Source organism: Chiloscyllium plagiosum, unplaced genomic scaffold (genome assembly GCF_037043375.1).
Source record: "Chiloscyllium plagiosum isolate Xiang-an unplaced genomic scaffold, Cpla_swu_hap1 HiC_scaffold_24, whole genome shotgun sequence".
NCBI lineage: Eukaryota > Metazoa > Chordata > Chondrichthyes > Orectolobiformes > Hemiscylliidae > Chiloscyllium > Chiloscyllium plagiosum.
In genome coordinates, this window is record NW_028270162.1 from 37045185 (window position 1) to 37068078 (window position 22894).

At 38.1% G+C, this 22894-nt stretch overlaps 1 protein-coding gene across 2 annotated transcripts in view; it reads left to right on the forward strand.

The window, feature by feature from the left end:
• The window catches only part of tpcn1 (two pore segment channel 1), a 102276-nt gene that overhangs the window by 48969 nt on the left and 30413 nt on the right, over nt 1-22894 (forward strand). For both annotated transcript variants that reach the window (XM_088000091.1, XM_088000092.1), the window contains exons 6-17: nt 1289-1377; nt 3793-3827; nt 5728-5786; nt 6795-6894; nt 7038-7154; nt 8472-8596; nt 8758-8806; nt 9730-9793; nt 10561-10605; nt 19764-19820; nt 20672-20725; nt 22061-22133. In XM_088000091.1, coding sequence (XP_087856217.1) covers nt 1289-1377; nt 3793-3827; nt 5728-5786; nt 6795-6894; nt 7038-7154; nt 8472-8596; nt 8758-8806; nt 9730-9793; nt 10561-10605; nt 19764-19820; nt 20672-20725; nt 22061-22133 — 867 coding nt within the window. The remainder of the gene's footprint in view (nt 1-1288; nt 1378-3792; nt 3828-5727; nt 5787-6794; nt 6895-7037; nt 7155-8471; nt 8597-8757; nt 8807-9729; nt 9794-10560; nt 10606-19763; nt 19821-20671; nt 20726-22060; nt 22134-22894) is intronic.

Here is a 22894-nt window from a genome sequence, read left to right on the forward strand (position 1 = left end):
ATTTTTATTTATGCACAAATGAATTTGAGATGAAAGCAGGTGACAGTAAATACATGCAAATAGGATGTTTTTATATATATTAAATCTTTACAGATCAAAGGACTTCAGTGAATTTCTGTGCAGCTGGGGTTAGTGAACCAAATAAATTCACATATTTTGTTTCATTTAGTCAAAGCTTTGGACAGGCATTTTAAGAGGCAGCTAACTGAAAGAATTCAACCTATTGCCACCAAATAACTTGTTAAAAGCTGATAGGTAGAGCATAGGTAAGTGTCTCAGCCTCAAGTTGTAGCTTCTGACCACAGTTTCTCACAGGCCTTGGCACTTATGAGGTCACCAGAAGCTGCAAGCCAATCAGACTGGCAGTTTCTGGGTCAAAAATAATGTTGAGTTAGGTCTACCCCTTGGGAAATGCAGCAATGAGAAGGTAAGTGTGTATTATCATCTTTTCACTTCATGGGGTTAGTGGGCAATGGAGTTTAAGGCAAGGGAAAAGCATTAGCTTTTGAAGGTCACTTCTTTATCCACAATAGCACACCAATTATTTCTCTTTTTTTGGCACCTTCAGTGAGGTGAAATTTCCATTCATCTTCCATTTTGAGTTGCAGCTGTAGATTGTAATTTTAGTTATTTTCAATTATTAATGTTGGAATAAATTCAAGAAATGGCAAATGGATCTATTTAATAATGTTAGAGTTATCTGAAGTAAACCATCTTTCCATTATGTTACTAAACCTTAATAAACATAACAAGTAAGCAGCTTTGATCTAGTGAGAACCCTAATTGTTTTGTACAATATAGTTTTGACATCAGTAATTTATATATTGCTTAAGTTCCAAATATACAGAATTATTTATTGTCCATTGACTAGAATGCTAATTAATTTCTGTTTGTTTAAATGGCAAACTTCATCAGTGAAAGTATTATTTGACTCCAGGAAATCCTGAAAATACTTACCCTCTTCTTAATTGGATTGAAAATCTAGAAGCCAAATGGTTTTGTTAAATTAGTAACTATGAAATGATTGGCTGAGGCAGAAGAGAAAGTTTTAAATGGACAGAATAATGTTTTCTAAATATTGGAATTCTCACCACAACAATATTTTATGTCATAAATAAAAATGTTCAATATGTTATCAACAAAAACACTGTAAGGCCGAATTAAACCCTTTTTTAAAATTAGTTGAACCCTCCATTGGTTCTTAAGAAAATCCTCATTTAATATTAATACATAATTACTAGAAAGTGCAAAATGTTAATTCTAATTATGTTTTGTTTTGAATTCTCAGAAATTTGCGTCAGATTTTCCAGTCTCTCCCTCCTTTTATTGACATTTTATCGTTACTACTTTTCTTCATGGTCATTTTTGCCATCTTGGGTAAGCTCTCACCTACTTAGTTAATGATTTGTCTTTATATGGACCCTATCTAAATATATTCTGTATGTGTATTAAAATGTTGAATATGGGCAAGTGGGCTGCAACCATGATAAAGGGAAAAGATAATGCATATCATGCTCCCTGGAGAACATGACTGCAGCTTAATCCTGCTGCAAAGAACTCCTATGAGGTCTTCAAAAGGATGAATACAGGAAAAGGGCTGATGAGCACGCACATAAAAGTTTGGTGCATTGATAGGCCTTCCAAAGAGCCTATCATAGAACAAGAAGACGTCTGGCTCAAACTCAGTACAGCGCAGTGTTGGAACCTGTCCTACCCCTCGTGGAGTTGATGGCTAAATCTAGGAGAATATGTCCAGACCCAACTTTGATGCAACATCTGATGCTCAGTGTCTTGGCTTCTGTTGTAGCACAGACAGAAGCTGCGTCTCTGAGTGCCACACTAAGTGCTCAAACTGAAATCATTTGATTTCTATAAGTTGCCATGCAAGCTCATCTTGGTGTCTTACAGATTTGCATTGCTGCCACCATGGTTGAAGATGCCAATGTTTGAAGGACTGGGTAGAAACAGTATAGCCATTTGTGCTCCAGAATATGCTCAGCTATAGTGCCAGTGTCCCCATGGCATAGGAATCTGCTGTCCAGTATGACAGCATTTGTATTGTTATCATTAGTGTGATGTCAGTGTCCCTGCTATTCGTGTCAGCCAGCCCAGAACATTGCACCACCTCAGCCGAAGTGGCAATATAAAGCCCATTGGAAATCAGTGTTGCTTGATAAACTGATTTGTGATATTTGCTTTGTGATGTATTTTATTCCCATATTGTGCCTAGGAAGAAAGTGTGATGCCCTATCACAGATGGATGGTGAGATGAGGAAGTGTTAAACAGCTGGGTTTTAAGGATTTATTCATGGAAATCAAAAGCTCATTAAGTGACTGCAGACATTTCTTCAAAACTAGATGTACCAGCTTCCTAGTTTACTTCTTTTTCTTGAGAAGGTTGTCAATGACCTGGTGAACAGTATAACATTCTCGGAGTGGCCAGGTTGTCAATGGTGCAGCCACTAATCATGGATGCTCTCTGGCTGTACAGGAAGGACCCCTTACCCTAAGATTTCCAGGATGTCAATAATCTGCTTCACAACATCGTCCAGTTACAGCAGTGCTTATATTGTAGGAATACTGATAATGTGTGGTAGCCATTAGCCATATGTATAGTGGATGACTCCTTTTGCTGTGCAGTCACTGTCTAATTTAACTTGGTGGCCCAAAGACAGAAGGATTGATTGTTTCAAAATGAGAGCATAGTTACTGGTGCCAGGCTAGCATGAATTCTCCAACATGATTGGTGAATGAATGCAATTGGCAGGTTCCTGCACCATGTGAACGCTTGCCATCCTCGTAGAGCATGTTCCTTTCTGCTTAAAGAGAATTCAGTAATATTAGTCCCCATTCCTGATATATAGGACCTCCTGGATGCGACAGTGTTGGCTGAACTGGAATACGTTGGCAATGTCACCTGCTCCAGGCCAGAAGGATCTGTTGGTGGAAATTGAGGATCATAGTCACCTTGATGGCCACTGATAGTGCCATTCTATTACTGATTTGAGGCAATAGGTCATAGTCAGGGAGGGGTGCCATAATTCCATGACAACTTTCATAGTGGAGCACAGTAGTTGAATCCATTTCCAGGCTTAGATACAGAGAGGAGATATGCTTCCTGAAGAGTTTAAACTTCACTCAACATTACATTATAATGTCAGAATCCATATACTTCCAGTGCATGCACGGGGTGCCCAAACTATTGTCCTTCACAACATAGTGTAGGGCCTGCCAGCTCCTATGGTGGCAGAACTAAGGGTAAAGTTGCCACAGTTCCAGAGAAACATAAAGGCCTCTGTCTCATTAAAGAGAGATGACTAGTGTGGTTTAACCTGAATGCCACTATGCCTTAGGTGGGAGGAGAGGTCTTCATGGTAGCCTCAACTAGTTCAGAAATTGAACTCTCTTTATCACAGACCAGGCATCCAACCAATTGAGTTAATCGACCCCCTGCCTGAACCACCAGCAAAATGGAGCCCAATGTTGCAACCTTTGAAGTGTCATTTCAAGATGCATGGAGGAAAGAGGACACTGGGTAACATAGACTGAAGAGCAAAAATAGCTGTGCCACTTGTATGTTGCAAGTGATCCATTCTAGAACAATGAAGTTGAAGTCTGTGTGCAGCTGCAGTTAGAATGCAGAGCTGGGAAAAAAACAGTAATGTGGGAAGTATTATGTTTTCGGAAGTTGAAGTAAACATACAGTGTTTATATGTTCTTTTCTGAGAGTGCTTCTAAAACTGCGGATTTGCAGTCTTCTAATACGGGATTTTTTTTTCATTATTTTTCTAGGATTTTATTTGTTTTCTGCCAATCCGTTGGACCCTGTAAGTATTCACAATCTTTATTTAAACATGTTTTTTGGTCATATGTTTTCATGCCTTTATTTTTGTTTAATTGTACATTGTACGTAAGTGAATATCTAGTGAATATTCCAGTAGAAATTTCTGCTTGTTAATGCATAGTAATGTTTCAGAGCTATAAAATGGTATGGGATGAAAGAAGCCCTTCAGCCCATCATGTCTGCAGTAACTAAACTAACTAGCCATTTTAATCCCACTTTCTAGCACCTGGTCCATTGCAAGTTGCATTGCTTCAGGTGCAGATGATCCCATTGCTTCATGAGAGACATCACTTGTCATGTCATGTTAAATAGAATACCTGCACATTTCCACTAGTCTCTGGGAATTTTACCAGCCCTTTGAGGATGGGCTAGCAAGTGGTAGGGCTGATAAGACGATGTTGAAAAACACTGAGAGAGAAGCCAAACTTTTTCTGCCACCGGGAATATTCCTAGCAGTAACAGAGGTAGGCAGCTAATTCAGTCAATTAATTTTTGATCATTTTAACAACCAATCAGAATTTATCGTATGAAGGGTGCACAAAAGGATTTGGAGATGCTGCCAGTGAGCCAAATATAGCAAATGGAATAAATTGTGGAGGAATGTGAGGTTTTCCATTTTGTTAGGAAAATAATACAATGTATTTCTGAACTGGTAAAAGGATGGGAAGTGTTGAACTTATAAGGGATGTTGCTGTAATTGAGACATTGAAAATTAATATGTGAGCAAAGCGTGGTGGCATGGTGGCTCAGCGGTTAGCAGTGCTGCCTCGGAGTGCCAGGTACCCGGGGTCGATTCCAGCCTCTGACAACTCTCTGTGTGGAGTTTGCAGATTCTCCCCATGCCTGCATGGGTTTCTTCTGAGTGCTCCGGTTTCCACCCACAATCCAAAGATGTGCAGGTTAGGTGAATTTGCCATGCTAAATTGCCCACAGTGTTCAGGGATGTGTAGGTTAGGTGCATTAGTCAGGAGTACATATAGGATAATAGTGTAGGGGAATGGGTTACTCGTTGGAGGGTCGGTATGGACTTGTTGGGCCGAAGAGACTGTTTCCATACTGTATGGATTCTAATTATAATTAAGCAAGAAGGTAAGTGGTATATTAGCCTTCATTACAAAGTAATTTGGAGCATGGGGTAAAGATGTTTTACTGAAATTATGTAGAGTCTTGGTGGAGTATTATGTGCAATTTTAGTCTCCTTACCCGTGGGAAAATTTACATGCCACAATTGGAATACAACAAACATCCACCTAGCTAATTACGGAGATAGAGAGATTGACTTATGAAAAAAATATTAAATAGATTTTACTTTTATTATTTAGAAGAATATGAGGCAATTTCACACATATAAAATTCTTATTGAGCTTGAAGGAAGGTTATTTCCTATGACTGCAAGGTCTAGAACCAGGTAGCACAGTCTTTGATTAAGTGGAAAGGCATTTAGATGTGAGATGATGAGGAATTTCTTCACTCAGACAGTGGTGAATCTTAGGAATTCTTTGCTGTAAAACACTGTGGAGACTCAAATGTTGAGTTTGTTCAGTACTGAAATGGATAGACTTCTAGATATTAAAAACATTGTGGGAAATGGGAACAGTGCAGAAAAATAGTGTTGAGTAGAAGATCAACCGTGATCTCATTGAATGGCGGAGTGGGCTCGAAGGCCTGAATGGCAACTCCTGCTCCTACTGTTTTGATTCTTATGATTAGCTGAAAAATTTCAAAGTACTATCACCCTTAACTGTAAATTCTTGTTAATTTATCAATTTCATAAAATGCATAAATTGTAAGAAAAATATAATGCATAACATAATATTTTAAAATTTCATGGTAAGTGATTACAAGGTTGGTTTTTTGACAATGATTTTATTTTCTATTTGCAGTATTTTAGCACTCCAGAAGACAGTCTTGTCAGTTTGTTTGTTCTCCTAACTACAGCTAAGTAAGTATGCACAACACTCTAGTTCAAAGATGCAACAGAACACTCCTTCCCTTTAAAGCAATGGTAACTTTCAGGGAAAGAGCCTCTTAAAAAAAATGAAATTGGTTTTTTTTTGCTTAATTGTCAGTAATTGATAGAATAACATGTGTTTATGTTGCATGTGGGAAAATGACATATATCATTACAGCATTCTGATATTTAGTACAATAACATAGTATGCTGAGATACCAATAGCCTTTACCATTGGGTTTGGCAAGGAAGGAGGCAAAGTAGGATGTGATTTATAAACTGGTGAATCGGTACTGTCAAAGTGACATATCAGCATTTCATATAAAAAGAAAGAAATCGTATGAACAGGTTTCCAAACATTTCTATAATCCATGTTTGGTTTAAGAAAATTGCTATGCTTATTCAGTTCATTGGCTAAATGCATAGCCTTGCAAAAACAAGCTAAACTAGACAGGCCTCACTATAAAAAAACAAAGAACTGCGAATACTGGAAATTTTGAAACAAAAGCAGAAATTGCTGAAGAAACTCAGCAGGTCTTGCAGCATCTGTGGAGAGTTAACGTTTCAAGTCCAGTCACCCTTCTTCAGAACAGTTCTATGGAAAGGCCTCAGGTTTGATCACTGATTCTGCTGATTAAGCTAACCTCCATTTGCAAGTTGCTGGGAGTGCTGCAGTTAGATTGAGAAAGAAAACGCTAGAGTTCTGCTCTTTTATAACTTGGAAATTTTTAATGGAAATTATTTAATCAGGGGAATCAGACATGGTTGTGATGCACTCCACAGTGAAATAGTAGTCCAGCAGTCCAGATCACACATCAAAATGGGTTCTTAGTATCCCTGAGGGCTGACTGTTTGTTCCCTTGGAATTGAACTCTAACATGAGCCATTGATTGCAAATGAGGGAAGAGAAAAAGAGCAAACTGTGATGAGGATAGGGGTAGGGGTCAAATTGAAATAGGGATTTCCATTTTTCTTTTCTTAAAATAGATAATTCTGTAGTTTTCCAGATGTGATGATGCCAGCTTACTCCAAAAATCGTTGGTCTTGTGTATTCTTCATTGTGTATTTATCCATTGAGCTCTACTTCATCATGAATCTGGTAAGTTTTTGAATAACGTTAATCAAAAACTGAGAACAATATTTACCCATTATAAAATTTTATAATTTAATACATTGTGAACTTAATTTACATGTTTGCCTCATTGAGAATTTTTAACTAGTATTTTGTTCACAATTTTCCAGCTTCTTGCTGTGGTATTTGATACATTTAATGATGTTGAAAAGAAGAAGTTTAAATCACTCCTTTTGCACAAACGATTAGCAATAGAACATGCCTTCCGCCTTCTGGTCAGTAAAAGGGTGAGTACTATGCAAAAGCTTCTATAGGCTTTGTTGAGTAGTGGAGTTTTAGGTTATAAAAATTGTGATTTAATGATAATCTGTAGTTTGAGATTTGTTGTATACTTTATTCTGCTAAAAATTAAGGATTAGTCATTAAATTTTCTATGGAAGTGATAGGATTCTGATTTAAGCAATTAAGATTGTGTCCTATGGGAATCATTGTAATATGGAGGTTATTTTTAAAATCAGATTGTTTAGAGGAGCTAATGCACAACACCAGAGCAGGGAGGATTTGAACTCAGGCCTACCTGGGGAGTTCAGAAGTGGGAACACTACCACTGCACCATAAGAGCCATTGCATTTATTTAGATTGATTAACTGATCACCAAATACAGAATTATTACAGCAAAGACAAAGGCCACCGTGTCTGTAGAAACTGTCCAAATGAGCATTTTGCTTCATACCATTCTCCTGCCTTCTCCCCAGTCCATTTTCAAATAACAGTCTAATCATCTTTCAAATACAATTGAATCTCCTTCTCTTACACTCTCAAGCTGTGCATTCCAGACCGTAACTACTCACTGCATGAAAGTGCTTCATCTCACATTATATTTGCCATCTACTTTAAATCTGTGTCTTCTTGTTCTCAATCATTTCACAGTTGGAACAATTTCCTCCATCTACTCTGTCCAGACCCTTCATGACACCGAAAACCTCTATCAAATCTCTGCCCAGTCTTCTCCAGAAAAAATACTCCCAACATTCACAGTCTGCTTTCTGAGACATTAATCCATACTAGCATATGCGCCATGTCACAGGCTAAACACAGAGAATAGAGTTAACAAAAGGTTAGTGCAAGTCCTTGTGATCTATTGGTTTTCAGCTTGACAAAATTTTAAGAAAAATGCATTTCATTGGTTAGAAACAAAAGGTTCTAGTAAGATTTTCTCTGTGTGTATTTTAAGTGTATATTTTGTTTGGAGTAATCAGTTTTACACTGTCCTCAGGATATGAAATTCTTCCTGGGTTACAGCTTCATTTTAGGCAAGCCTTGACCAAATCTTGCTTACTCCCTTAAAAATTATATTTAAAATCAGAATTTATGGATTCCAATCAGGAGCTACTTACCTTTTCATAATAATTTAAAGAAACTGAAGCCATTTGTAAATGCCCATTGCTGCCCACACTGAGAACTCATTCAGCATATAGATCCGTCTTTAACATGGCACTCTCATGATCAGTGAGACTCAAGTTCTTGCAGAGAAATTTCCACAAGCAATCAATATTTCACAGATTGCTTAACTGTCTAATTGGTATCTTTGTGGTTTATTGCAGAGGCCTAATGGGGTTTCCTTCAAACAGTTTGAGGGCTTAATGAGGTTCTACTCTCCAAGAATGAATGCAAGAAACAAATATCTTGTCTTCAAAGCACTGAAGAAAGGCGATGCAGAGTTTCTTGGGTAAGGATATTGAGATGTTTCATCCTAGTTATCAGTTGTTTTAAAAAATACTTTCATTTACAATTAATTCTTTCCAGATTATCTTTTGCATGCACTATGACTGCTAGGGTTATGTATGTGTCAATAATGTTATGTACTTAAAATGAATATCTGTCCCACAGAATAGAAGATTTTTACAACTTCTATGAAGTTGCTGGATTAAAATGGAAAGTAAGTAATGTGGAAGTTTTACATTTGTTTTCTGTTTCTGTAAACTGAATGCTAACCAGGTTTTGGTAAATGCTAAGCATTGGATAGTGTAGTCTACCTACTTTATACAATAATCTATGCTGCGTATCTACATATTCAAAGCTCAAATTTGGTATATAAATCTAGGGTAAAATAAATGGTACAGAACTTGTAGTGAGCTGCTATCTCAATGTTTTCCCAAAATGGATTGTGGGTCAATTCAAAAGTAAAATATATTCAAGACATAAAGAAGATTATGGCAAAGATCTGTGACATTTAATCACTACCTAATTTGGAAGAAAGGTAAAGCATAAAAAGCCTTGCATAAGTGAACCAGAAAAAAATTTAAGATAATTTAATTCTATGGATTTTCTTAATACAGTAAATTGCCCAATGCTGTATAGACAATAGGTGAAGGAGTAGGCCATTTTGCCCTTCGAACCAGCACCACCATCCATTATGATCATGGCTGATCATCCTCAATCAGTATCCTGTTCCTGCCTTATCCCTATAACCCTTGATTCCCCTATCTTTAACAGCTCTATCCAACTCTTTCTTGAAAGTATCCAGAGACTTGGCTTCCACAGCCTTCTGTGGCGGAGCATTCCATACACCCATTCTCTGGGTGAAGAAGTTTCTTCTCAACTCTGTTCTAAATGACCTATCCCATATTTTTAAACTGTGTCCTCCGTAGTTGAAAAGGAATGCAAGTCAGAGATGAAACTACAACACCAGTTCTTCGAACTGTGCATGTTTTTATGTGCAACTCCCCATAGTGAACTTATCTTGTTGGTTATTCATTGAATTGATTCCTTTACTTAACATGTTAGCATTTATTTTGAATAAAGTAGAAACGACATCTAATACAATTAATTACATTTAAGTGGTGTGTTTTTCTCCTCTAGGCAAAAAGAAGTGGAGACTATTGGTTTTATGATCTTCCACATACTCCATTTCTTATATTTAAAGGTAGTATTACTGTGGATTACCTATTGAAACAACCAGGCTCTTGCAGATTAATGCATAAATCTATTTTAATTTCATTACATTTATTATATTAGTCTTTGAGGACTTACAATTAATCTGGTTAATTAAACTTGCCAATTAAACTTTAATTAACTCTTTTGATTGCTTTTATTGGATGAATCTATATAAATTGTATGTGTAGTAAATCAAAATTAGTTATTAAGCTTAGTTTGATCTCAGAGCTTGGGTAATCGCTGATAATTTTAGTTTTATGGCTAATGACATTAGATGAGCCCCAAGAATGAAAACAAAATTTGTTTTGTTTTACATTTTTATACAAATTCATCTTCTGGATATACACTCTGGCAAGAGTAGCAATTATCACCCATCCTTTGTTACCCTGAGAACCAGTGATGGGCTTTCAACTTGATCTGCTTCAGTCTGTGACAAAATTGGTCTCAATGTTGACAGGAAAGAAGTTACAGGATTATAATCTAGCAATGATGAAGGAATGTGGTGCATATCCAAATCAGGATAGTTTGCAATATTAATGGGATTTGGAGTAGATGGTATTCTTATGCATCTTCTGTCCTTATTATCCAACAGTGCATTTGTAGGGTTATAATTTTAATATAATGAAATTTTTGTAAACACTCAAATTTCAGACCAAAGAAAAGATGTTGTTTTCAAAAATTGAAACTTTGAAATGCTGAGCAAGTGTTTGTAATTTACTGAGTTATAAATCTTCTAATTATTTTCTACTTTTGTAGGAATTAATATCCTTGTGAAGTCCAAAGCATTCCAGTATGCCATGTGTGAGTACAGTAGATGATTTCCTAATCAAATTTTCTTACTTAAATGTGCTACAAATTCTAATATGCTGAAAAGAGCCAACTCATTAACTTGGGTTGTAAAAAATCTTTGCTGTGATAAAGTTTTGGTTTAGTGATGTTCCCTCTAAGGCCATGAGTGCAATCGGTCTTGCGTAGTATGTAGAAAAATATTTGACCCCACTTAAATGCATGGCCTTAACATTTTGTAATCATTTCATATCACATTTGTATAACAGCCGTACAGTTATTAAGAAAATTTCTGGTATAAAGCTGTTCACACGAACAAATCCCATTTTATTTGCTTACATGAATAGTCTTACCACTGATCAAAATCTAATTGTTGGTGGCAAAAATGTACTTGTTTTCCAGCTGTGTAATCTGGTAGTTGTATAATCACAACATGAATCTACAAACTATTAAACAAGTAATTTTATGAATATTAAATCAATATTGAAAACCCCCTGACCACTATTAACTTTGGCCAACAGATGGGGTTGGACTTTTCAGTCATAAAATTGGTATAAGAGTCAGTGATGTTTAGAGTCTGCACATGTGCAGTCAGGCATAGAAATATTGAAGCACACCCTCTGCCACTCGCTCTACCTCACCCCGCCCATCACACTCCAGTAGAAACCAGTGAACTATAAGTAGTTTCCTTTTTTACACAATGCGTCTTGCCATAACAAATCCTTCAAAGTTACATGTTGTTGATTCAAGTGTAATTCAGTTTTTTGATGGTGTATTCATGCTTACCATTGAAAATCTCTGATCTTGAAATCTAATTTTATGTATGTAGAATATCAAATTTCTCCATTTATGATTTGAAGAAAAAGGAAGTATACACGTCTTATTTCTTTAAGATAAAATATGTTTATGATATTTCAGCTCCTGTATTACCCCATGGATATGTTAACCATCTTAAAATAATATTTAAAAACTTAAGGATAATCAGTTGCATTTTACTTCCAGGTTTTTACTCATCCTGCTACTGTTGCTAAACTTCTACAGAATTTCTTGACTTGGTGCCAGTTTCAAACTGATGTTGAGGAGATAGTGTTCCATGCTACTCCGACTGCTAGGTCAATCTGAACAGCCCTCTTTGAAATCAACAGTGAACACTATCACTTTGCCACTGACCAAGAAATCTGGGCCTTTAAAAAGGATGCACATTTCTTTGTTTCAATTTAAAAAAAAACAAAATGCTGGAACTATCTGCAGCCAAAGTCTTATGATGGCAGAGTGGTGTCAGCCTTTGGCTTGATTTGAAGAGATCCAAATGTAACCTCTTTCTATGTTGGCACAGTGCATCATGTGGTACTCAAGCATTTGACAGACCAGATACCTGAGGTTGGAGGTCCTACCCAATGGGAACTGCTTCCAAATCTTTACCCATCTGAGGCCCAAGATTATGACTGGAATCATTGGGAGCTGGTCAAGGCAGGGGGGGGGGGGGGGGGGTGTTGTGGAGAGTCGGGACTCACACATGGCCTTAGCACGTTCCCCTTCTTTGTGTCGGATCTCCTGATCAGTCATTGAGTATCCTTAACGAAGGAACTCTTCTCAACCATCTGGGAGTGTGCAAACAGCCCTGAAAACTAGATTAATACCAGCCACAACAGGATGGAATTCTTAAGGGAGCATTAATTGGCAACTTAAGGAGCTCCTTTTGGGGGAGGAAGGTCTGGGGGGTTGTCTACAGGCAATCATATAGAATCGACGTTTCGGGCATAAGCCCTTCTTCAGGAATGCCCGAAACGTCGATTTTATATGAATGCCTGTAGACAACCCCCCAGACCTCGATTCTCCTGTTCCGTGGATGCTACCTGACCTGCTGCGCTTTTCCAGCAACACATTTTCAGCTCTGATCTCCAGCATCTGCAGTCCTCACTTCCTCCTACAGGCATTCATGCCACAGAGCTAATTGAGATGAATTCAGAATCCCTCACCTGCCACCCTCCTGCCTGACTCTGGCAGAAAATACTACCAGAGAGAAAAACATAATTGACAAGCAGAATTTAATGCTGTCCATGAGGAATGTTTGGAGATAGGAGTCAGGTCATTTACTTGGGGGCAAGGCTCATACATCAGTTCCAATTATGTCTGGTAGGAGGCTCATGGACATTCCCACCAAACTACCAATCGGGGGCCCTCCAAACAGGAAGCCTAAAAACAACCATGTTGTTTGTATCTCATGGGGTTATCCCTCAAAGGCAGTTAATGCCTGATTGAGAGATCTGACTTGGGAAGAAAAGATTCCATGCAAACCAAAGGAGTAGCCAATGAGAGAGTTGATACGTTTAGTTTTCAAAACTTATTTGAGGAATGTTCCTTTAGATGTGAAAATAGCTAATGTAACTGCTTTATTCAAAAAGGAAGGGGAATAGAATACAAGAAACTGCAGGACAGTTAGCTTAACATCTGTCATAAGAAAAATATTGGAAGATGTTACTGAAGGCATTATAACAGACATTTGAATATTTTCAAGGTAGTTAGGCAGAGCCAACATGGGTTTGTCAAAGGAAAATCATGTAAATTGTTGGAGTTCTTTAAAAAAGTATGCTGTGCTGTAGATAAATGGGAATCAGTGGATGTATTACTTTTCAATTTCCTGAAGGCATTTGGTAAGGTGCCACATCAAACAATATTGGGGAAATAAAGGCTCATGTTGTAGAGGGCAACATATGGCATGGATAGAAGCCCTTTCCTGATGAAAGGCTTATGCCTGAAACATCGATTCTCCTGCTTCTTGGATGCTGCCTGACCAGCTGTGCTTTTCCAGCACCACACTCTCGACATGGATAGAAGATTGGCTGGCTATCAGAAAGCACAGAGTAGGAATGAATTGGTCTTTTTCAGGCTGGCAGGATGTCATGAGTGTTGTGCCAAAAGGGCTCAGTGTTGGGGCCTCAACTCTACAATTTAAAGGCATTGTATATTAATGTAGGATGTTAATGTGTTGGGAGAATTCAATAAAGGTTTACTAGACTAATACCCGGAATGAACAAATTGTTTTATGAGGAAAGAGAAACAAAGAGCAGAAAAGAAGGGGAGGCAATAGCCTAGTGGTATTGTCACTGGATTGTTAATGCAGAGACCCAGCTAATGTTTTGGGGACCTGGGTTTGAATCCTGCCATGGCAGGTAATTAAATTTGAATTCAATAAAAAAAATCTGGAATTAGCAATGTAAGTAATGACTGTGAATCCATAGTCTATTGTTGGACAAAGACCATCTGATTCACTAATATCCTGTAGGGAAGGAAATCTGCCATCTTTATCTGGTCTGGCCAAAATGTGACTCCAGATGAAGAGCAATTTGGTTGACTTTTAACTGCCATCTGAGCAAATGGCACTCTTGTATATTGGTATGTGAGAATACTTCTAGGAATCTTAATCTAACCAATTGCTAGTACACTTATGTGTTCTCTCACTCAATTTAGGTCTAGTGGGACTTTTTTTGCTGTCTGAAGTCCACATACTAGAAGCAGCTACAATGATTTGCCAGAAAGGATCCTGAAGAAAATTTTAACCGTTCGACCTAGGCTTGGCTTGTTTTGGGGTTTTTCTGTGGGCTGACCAAGGGTCCCTCTGTACAGGAGATGTCCTGAGTGAGGCTATTGCTATTGCCTTCAGTTAAGTGGTATTCTACAAGCTCAGACAGACTGACGAGGGTGTCCACTTTCATCAGAATACTCTATATCTCCTTTACATCTCATATTCCACTTGCCGCATTTTCTAATGATAAAGCCAATTGTTTGAAGTCTAGTAGGGCTTCAGCACGTGAACACTTTTACATGTTTACATCATTAGTCCCACATACAAATGTGGTCTCTCAGCACCACATTAAGGGTTAAACTAAAGTCACATGCCTCTGCCGGTCATCTTAACCTAGTCAAAAATCCCAATATGGATTCTCCTGGTTCTCGAATTGCTGAGTAAAACCTATACCATCTCAGAATTTGAGGAGGCTTGGGGTTGTAATATTCCTTAAATAAATCCATAAACTATTGGAAGGTTTTAGCATCTGGTGCCTGGGGAAAGGTTAGGTTGCCAATAACGATAAAAGCTGTGGGTCCACAACCTGTCTTGAGAATTAGTCATTGCTTTTCATCTGCCCCAATATCATTTGCCCAGAAAAAAGATGCATTCTTTCCACATACTTCAAAGACAGGTTCGAACTGTCAAGCTTCCCACAAAACAGCATAATGCTAGAAATGCTATCTTCAACTCAACAATGTCTATTGTGAGCAAATTCTTCAGGGGCGTGCTTTTCTCACATTGCCACAAAATAGCTCAATAGACATTGGCATTCCGTCACCAAGTCGCCCTTTATTTACACATGGAGATTCCTTGACACTGATCCAGCTCCCCTCGAGCCTGTTTTCAGAGCGAGCTGGATGTCTGACACTCGTGTTTTTTTTTTAAGGAGAGTCCTTGTGTATACACACACACACACACACACACGTATATATACACACACACACACACACACACACACAAACACACCTGATTCAGCTCCCACAAGAGCCAGCTCTCAGAGTGAACAGGATGCCAGACACTTGTGTTTTTTTTTTATAACCCCCACACTACTGCCTAACTGCGGAAGTGCTTTTTTTTTTCCCCAGCACCCATGCTGTGTGTGTGCAGGTGTGAGACACAGTGAAAGACACAAGGTGCACGAATCTTTATTCAAATTTCCACCACCAGGAAGAAAGGAAACACCCGAGTGGCCAGTGACAAGCAGTGCCCTTCACATGAAAGGGCAATGCTGTGTGATCAAACAGTGAGGGGGAGGGCAGGGATTAAATCAAAATAGAGTTGGAGAGGGAAATAATGCACTCTACTCCCTGCGGCGCCCACCTCTCCCTGAACAACTCCAAGGTGTCGGTGGACACCGCGTGCTCCTTTTCCCAAGACACCCGGGCTCTAACGTAATCGCAGAAGAGGGGCAGGCAGTTGGCCCTAACGACCCCCTCCACGGCCCGCTGCCTGGACCAACACTCTTTATTTATTTATTTGTTTTTTTCTTTTTTTTCGAACCTCTGACACTCCTGTTTATTTTTTTTAACCCCCACACTACTGCCTAACTGCGGTAGTGCTTATTTTTTTCCCAGCACCCATGTTGTGTGTGTGCAGGTGTGAAACACAGTGAAAGACACAAGGTACACAAATCTTTATTCAGTTTCCACCACCAGGAAGAAAGGAAACAACCGAATGGCAAGTGACAAGAGATGCCCTTCACATCAAAGGGCAATGCTGTGTGATCAAACAGTGAAGGGGAGGGCAGGGACTAAATCAAAATAGAGTTGGAAAGGGAAATAATGCACTCCACTCCCTGCGGCGCCCATCTCACCCTGAACAACTCCAGGATGTTGGTGGAGACCACGTGCTCCTTCTCCAGAGACACCCGAGCTCTAACTTAACCGCGGAAGAGGGGCAGGCAGTCGTCTCTAACGACCCCCTCCACGGTCCACTGCCTGGATCAACACTTTTTTTTTACTTTGGCAAAACTTCAAACATTTAATTGATGTGAAAAGGAACAGGAAGGGGTTAACAGTGGTTGTTGACTTAAAGAATTCCACACCCATTTCCACCAATAGGTTTTGTACAAATGATTATGATTTAACCCATCCATCCTATCTGAAAGCAATGTGCAGTGAAATTCCACACAAGATCATACACAAAAAATTTGCCCCACCCATAACATCCTCATTACAATCGGAGTGACTGACATTGGATAATAATTGAGAAATACCAACAAAGAATACTCCTTTTTTTTCCTTTTTTTCCCTTTTGGCTATGGGCTAGCCAGTCCCAGAATCAGTCCCCCCCTTCTCCAACACTCCTGTTCTTTTTTTTTATTGAAATAATTCCACAGAGGCAAGTATCCCATCACCAAGTCACCCATTATTTACACGTGGAGAGTCCTTGACACTGGTCCAGCTTCCTCAGAGCCAGCTCTCAGAGTGAACAGAACCTCTGACACACCTGTTTTTTTTATTGTGTGTGTGCAGGTGTGAGACACAGTGAAAGACACAAGGTGTGCGAACCTTTATTTAGTTTCTACCGCCAGGAAGAAAGGAAACACCCTTCACATCAAAGGGCAATGCTGTGTGATCAAACAGTGAAAGGGGAGGGAACACTCCTGTTCTTTTTTTTCTCTTTTTGTCTCTGTATTTTTTTATTTGTTTTTTTTTCTTTAAACCCCCACACTACCGCCTAACTGCGGTAGTGCTTATATTTTAACACTCCTGTTCCTTTTTTTTTTAACCCTCACATAACCGCCTAACTGCGGTAGTGCTTATTTTTTCCCCAGCACCCATGTTGTGTGTGTGCACAGGTGTGAGACACAGTGAGAGACACAAGGTGCACGAATCTTTATTCAATTTCCACCACCAGGAAGAAAGGAAAACACCCGAGTGGCCTGTGACAAGCAGTGCCCTTGACATCAAAGGGCAATGCTTTGTGATCAAACAGTGAAGGGGAGGGTACACTCCTGTTCTTTTATAAAAATTTTTTTCCCCCACACTACCGCCTAACCGCGGTAGTGCTTATATTTTAACACTCCCATCCTTTTTTTTCCTTCCTTTTTCTTTTTTTTTCTTTTTTTACCCCCATACTACTGCCTAGCTGCGGTAGTGGTTAGCTTTTCCCCAGCACCCATGTTGTGTGTGTGCAGGTGTGAGACACAGTGAGAGACACAAGGTGCATGAATCTTTATTCAATTTCCACCACCCGGGAGAAAGGAAAACACCCGGGTTTTCCGGAAGAACACTCCTGTTCTTTTTTTTTAAACTGAGGAGACTCCATCTCCTGTTTATTTATTTTTTTTATTAAACAAATTACAAAACAGTTTACAAAAAACATTTACAACTGTACACAAGAGACAGCAATTTTCAAGGGAGAGGAACACTCCTGTTCTTTTTGTTTTCTTTTTTTAAAATAATTTAACCCCCACACTACCACCTAAGTGCGGTAGTGCTTATTTTTTCCCCAGCAACCATGGTGTGTGTGTGTAGGTGTGAGACACAGTGAAAGACACAAAGTGCACGAATCTTTATTCAATTTCCACCACCAAGAAGATAGGAAAACACCCGGGTGGCCAGTGACAAACACTGCCCTTCACATCAAAGGGCAGTGCTGTGTGATCAAAACAGTGGAGGGGAGGGTAGGGACTAAATCAAAATATAGTTGGAGGGAGAAATAATGCACTCCACTCCCTGCGGCGCCCACCTCCCCCTGAACAACTCCAGGGTGTTGGTGGACACCGCGTGCTCCTTCTCCAGAGACACCCGGGCCCCAACGTAACCGCGGAAGAGGGACAGGCAGTCGAACGTTTTAGTATTTTTTTCCTTTTTTTTCTTCTTTTTTTAAGTGGCCAGTGACAAGCACTGCCCTTACACTCCTTTCTTTTTTTTTCCTTTTTTTTGTTTCTTTTTAACCCCCACACTACCACCTAAGTGCGGTAGTGCTTATTTTTTCCCCAGCGCCCATGGTGTGTGTGTGCAGGTGTGAGACACAGTGAAAGACACAAAGTGCACGAATCTTTATTCAATTTCCACCACCAGGAAGATAGGAAAACACCCGGGTGGCCAGTGACAAGCAGTGTAACACTCCTGTTCTTTTTTTTTAAACTGAGGAGACTCCATCTCCTGTTTATTTTTTTTTATTAAACAAATTACAAAACAGTTTACAAAAAACATTTACAGCTGTACAAAAGAGACAGCAATTTTACAAGGGAGAGGAACACTCCTGTTCTTATTTGTCAGCCAGGGTTTTCTGATTGGACCAGACTAATAGCCCTCATTAGAGAACTCATATTCTGAAGTCTTGACTTGGCTGATCTCATTACAGTAGCTACGACAAGACTCTCACCAACTGCTCGCTTGGTGGATTCGGTCCTAGTCAGCTGCTTGAATAATGCCTAACATTTCAGACCAATGAACTTAAATCGTTAATCAGAATCTTGGCAATCATAAAGTTAAATACCTTTATCTGCCTTTTTGTGTTATCCCAATTTTGAAAAAAGCACAAGTAAATTTAAGACAACTGAGTTGAAGTAAAATGTGTTGCACCTATTTGGAATTGAAATATTGGAGAATGGTAAGGATGGAGTAAGGTTGTCTATAATGTCTGCTATCCTGTTGAATTTTACATAAGACTATGGTCTCATTTTAGTTAATATATACCAAATTTATTTGTAGACTAAATTTGATAAAATTGCCTTGTCACCAGTGCACTGTTTGCATATTAGTGACTACCAAAAGGAAACAGATACTTTTTAATCTTTTCAGCTGTAATTAGATTCCATTTTAAGTCCCAGGTTTCAAGTACTCACACAGAATGATTCCAAAGTAATGGTAATTTTGTCTTATGGCATTAAGTTACATTTGCTTCCTCAATATGCATTATTTGAGAAGAACTCTGCATATGTTGCTTAAGTTATTGACTAATCATTACAGGGTGTGCAGATTGGTTGCAGTCTCAGTGCTAAAATGACATTTAAAATGGGACTTTTGCCATGATTAGAAAATATAAATTTGAGGTATTGATTTATTGTTTCATTTTACACAATTAACTTTCTTCTCTTGGAAGAGTGTCATTTTATTGACCATTATATTAGTATGCATCATTGAACCAATGAAATCAGAGGTAGTTTGAACAGACCCACAATATTGTTAGGAATAAAGAGGGGAATGTAAATCATAACATTTCATTTTATGAAGGTGATGTGTTATTGCCCTGTAAGCATAACCGTCCTTTTCCTTTGGGATGTAAAACCTGTTAAAATATTTTGATTAGCCATTTTTCTATAAGTTAACTTCATAAAGAGATTAAAGGATGTGGGGACAAAAAGTGAGAAAAGTATACTGAGTTGAATGATCAGCCATGAAGGGTTGATCAGCCTATTCCTGCTCCCATTTTCTGTACTTCTATGAAGTTTGTTAAAACACGGAAAAAGGGAAGATAAGGTGGAAATGAACAATGCATCAAATGACAAAATAAAACCAACCTATAAGTGAATCGTGAGTTTTGGATAATCACTGAATTTGGTTGTGAACTTGCAATTCAATGTGTAACTTCTGAAAAAAAAATGTCGACTTGAACAATTATCTGATATACATATATCTTTCTGTTTCAGATGTTGTTATTGCTGTAAATGGAATTTGGATACTGGCTGACACACTCATGATCAAAGGTGTCAAAACAATCTACAAATCCATTTTTGTAAATCAGTTAAATTGTTTTAGATAAAGTGTTGAATTTAGTAGATGTTCTTTACATAATTAGATTATATTTAAACATGTGACCCAAATGTCAATGAGAAATAACATGAAATTGATCAAAATATCCCAACACACCGTTGTATAAATTGGACATGAAAATTGTTTATGGGTCCAATTCCTCTGCCAGCTTTCCTCTCACCACTCATTTTCTGAAGCTGTTGCCTCCAAGATTCTGGACTCACTGGGGACAATTTGTACCTTGTTTGAGTGGCTATTCTTTATGTGCATGCTTTGTTGCATGTTGATTGAAGGCAAAGTAGCATGGCAGAAGGATCACAGAATCTATATCCCTGTAATATCAGCAAGTTTTATTGAGCAGTGTTTAGGACTGAGAACATCAAGTGACTTTCTGCTCTATAATCCAGTTATCTAGGAACTTAATGATGCTCACTGGCTAGGGGAATCAAATCGTGAATTTTTCTGACCCTGCAGGATTTTTAGATCAACTCTTCTATAGGAAAAACAAATTAGGTTGTACATCTAACTTCTATTATCAAAGGTATTGGGGACGATTTTTAACTTGCATAAAACTTGCATACAGACTTGAATGGAAATGGAAATTATGTGATTCCTGTGACTGACAGCAGATTGGTTACATCACCTTTATAGTCAGGAGGTAAAGTAAATACCTAACCCAACAGTTCTCTCTAGAACTGCACTTTTTTTTTAACATGTTACAAACGTGCATCTACCATCTTCTGTATATGACCCTGGATTTGAAATTTTATTTCTTTTTTGGGATGATTCATTATCTCTTCTGTAGATGGTGCCTTTTTCCTCCGGATTGTGCCCTGGAGTTACATTGTATTTCTCACAAGTAAGTGCTAGTATTTTATTATTGCTTCATCTTCTAATTTCTGTATAGTATCTGGCCATGTAATTGGGTTAAATAAGAAAAGTTTTGTGGTATTGTTTATTCAATAGAAAGGACTGATGTTTGTAAAGGGTGAAAATTTTTAACCTGTAAGAGAGATGACTGATTGTGAAATCTGGGTATGGGGAGAGAAGGAAGTTGTTGACCCTTCACCTATCCAGAGAAAGAATAGAGTGTAGGAACATTCTCTTACAAGAGAAGAATAGGGAAAAAAATTACTGAATGTAAAGTTTTTTTGTTCCATTAAAACTCTTAATTGAATGCTTTACCATCACACCATTCTTCAAATGTGGGATGGGGGATCTCTAGAGAGTGGTTTTCTTCATCGTACTATTGCAACCTAACTGTGATTAAGAGATGGAGGCTGAATTTTATGTTGTTTAGTAACAACGATGCTCCCTTTGTGCTTATTTTTTGTACTTGAAACTAAGTTTTACTTCAACCTCCTCAGATCTGTTTTACATTTTGTGATGCCACTGACATTATTATTTGATATTTATTCCCACTTATTCCCTCATGATATTGATTTAAGGGTTGAAGGTGATTTACGTGTGCAGCCAAGTCTTTCGACGCAAAATTTATATCAAATATTCACATAATTAGTCTCTGGAAATTTGGGAGAAAGATATTTCACTGTAAAGATCCCTTATTCTTGGGAATGTTAATATTTCTTGAAGTTTGTCCCAAATTTCGGCTACAAATAATTTCCTTCAGGAATCTGATATGTCTTTGGAATTGATCTAAATGGCTCTACATCTAGGTGATGTAAATTATTGGAGCCTAAACATTTTTGCTGAATTATATGGATTGCTATAACAGGACTTCCTTTTAAATACATCTTATGCTTAGAATGTTCAGGTTTTTGTAGCAGATTTAAGTATTGGCATTGTGTGTTTGTAATGATCTAGGAAACATGCCATGCTTGCATCTGTGGAAGTGCATAAATACAAATTGAGATTTCAGTCTTCTTCCAGAGGTACAGGCAGCAAGATGTACTTCATAGCCGTAAAAAGGATTTTTTTATTCTTTATTAAAACAATTGAAAATTGACAAGCTTATCTGAATTTGTTAAAGGATAGTACTAGGAACAGTAAAGTAATTTAGTTTTTGAGTAGAGGTGTAGGTAATGTTAAAACTGTCATACTTACTGTTTGATTAGTGCCAAAATGAGAAAAAAGCATACTTTTGATTTAATTATCTTTCCTATACTTCAAATCATGTATTGTAAGTATTCGATGAATGTTTACCCATTGACAAAGATACTTCTGTTTTGAGTAGTTTACGGGGTAGAAATGTTACTGAAAATCACTGGGCTGGGACCATCTGAATACTTCACATCTGGCTGGAATCTGTGAGTATGGAACAACTTCAAAATAGTGGACAGAATAAATAATTCATAATGTTGGATTTGTGGCAAGTGCATATTATAATCCAAACCAATGCACTGATGAATTTGCTGCATTTATGCAGTGGAACTGCTCTTGGAATCATTAGGCTATTATTACTCTTGAGGCAATACAGGAAATTTGAATTATTGCAGTTAGAGGATGAATCTCTATAATTCCTCACTTGGATCCTTTTTTGGCTGTCCCAGCTATGAAGCTATCACCACAACTCTTACCTTCTATTTGATGGGAAGTCCATCAGACTCCATTTTCAAAAGCTGACCTGGAAAACATCTCACACTTTATCCTACAATTCATACAAAATTTTGTTGTCTTTATCGTACTATGCCAAATCCCATTCATTTCATCGTGCCTGTTCTTAGCAACCTATTTTTGCTTATGGATCTCCTATGACTCAGATTTAAATTTTTCATCTTCTATATTTCTCAGCTCTATTTCTGTAATTACTCCAGCCTTACAATCATCCAGAAACACTAGTATGAAGTCTTCTCAGGACCTGAATGGCATGGGCTTTGGCATGAAGTTTGGGAGAATCATTTGAGAGGTTGAACAATTCTTTACCTACATCAGGATCAACAACCTACATTTTCCAACTCAGCTCTGGATATTGAGATGAGATTCTTGCCAGTAAGCAGAAAGATCAGTATTAACAGGGATTATTATACAGTATCACCTAATCTTGAGCCGTTAATATGCAGGCTCCCAT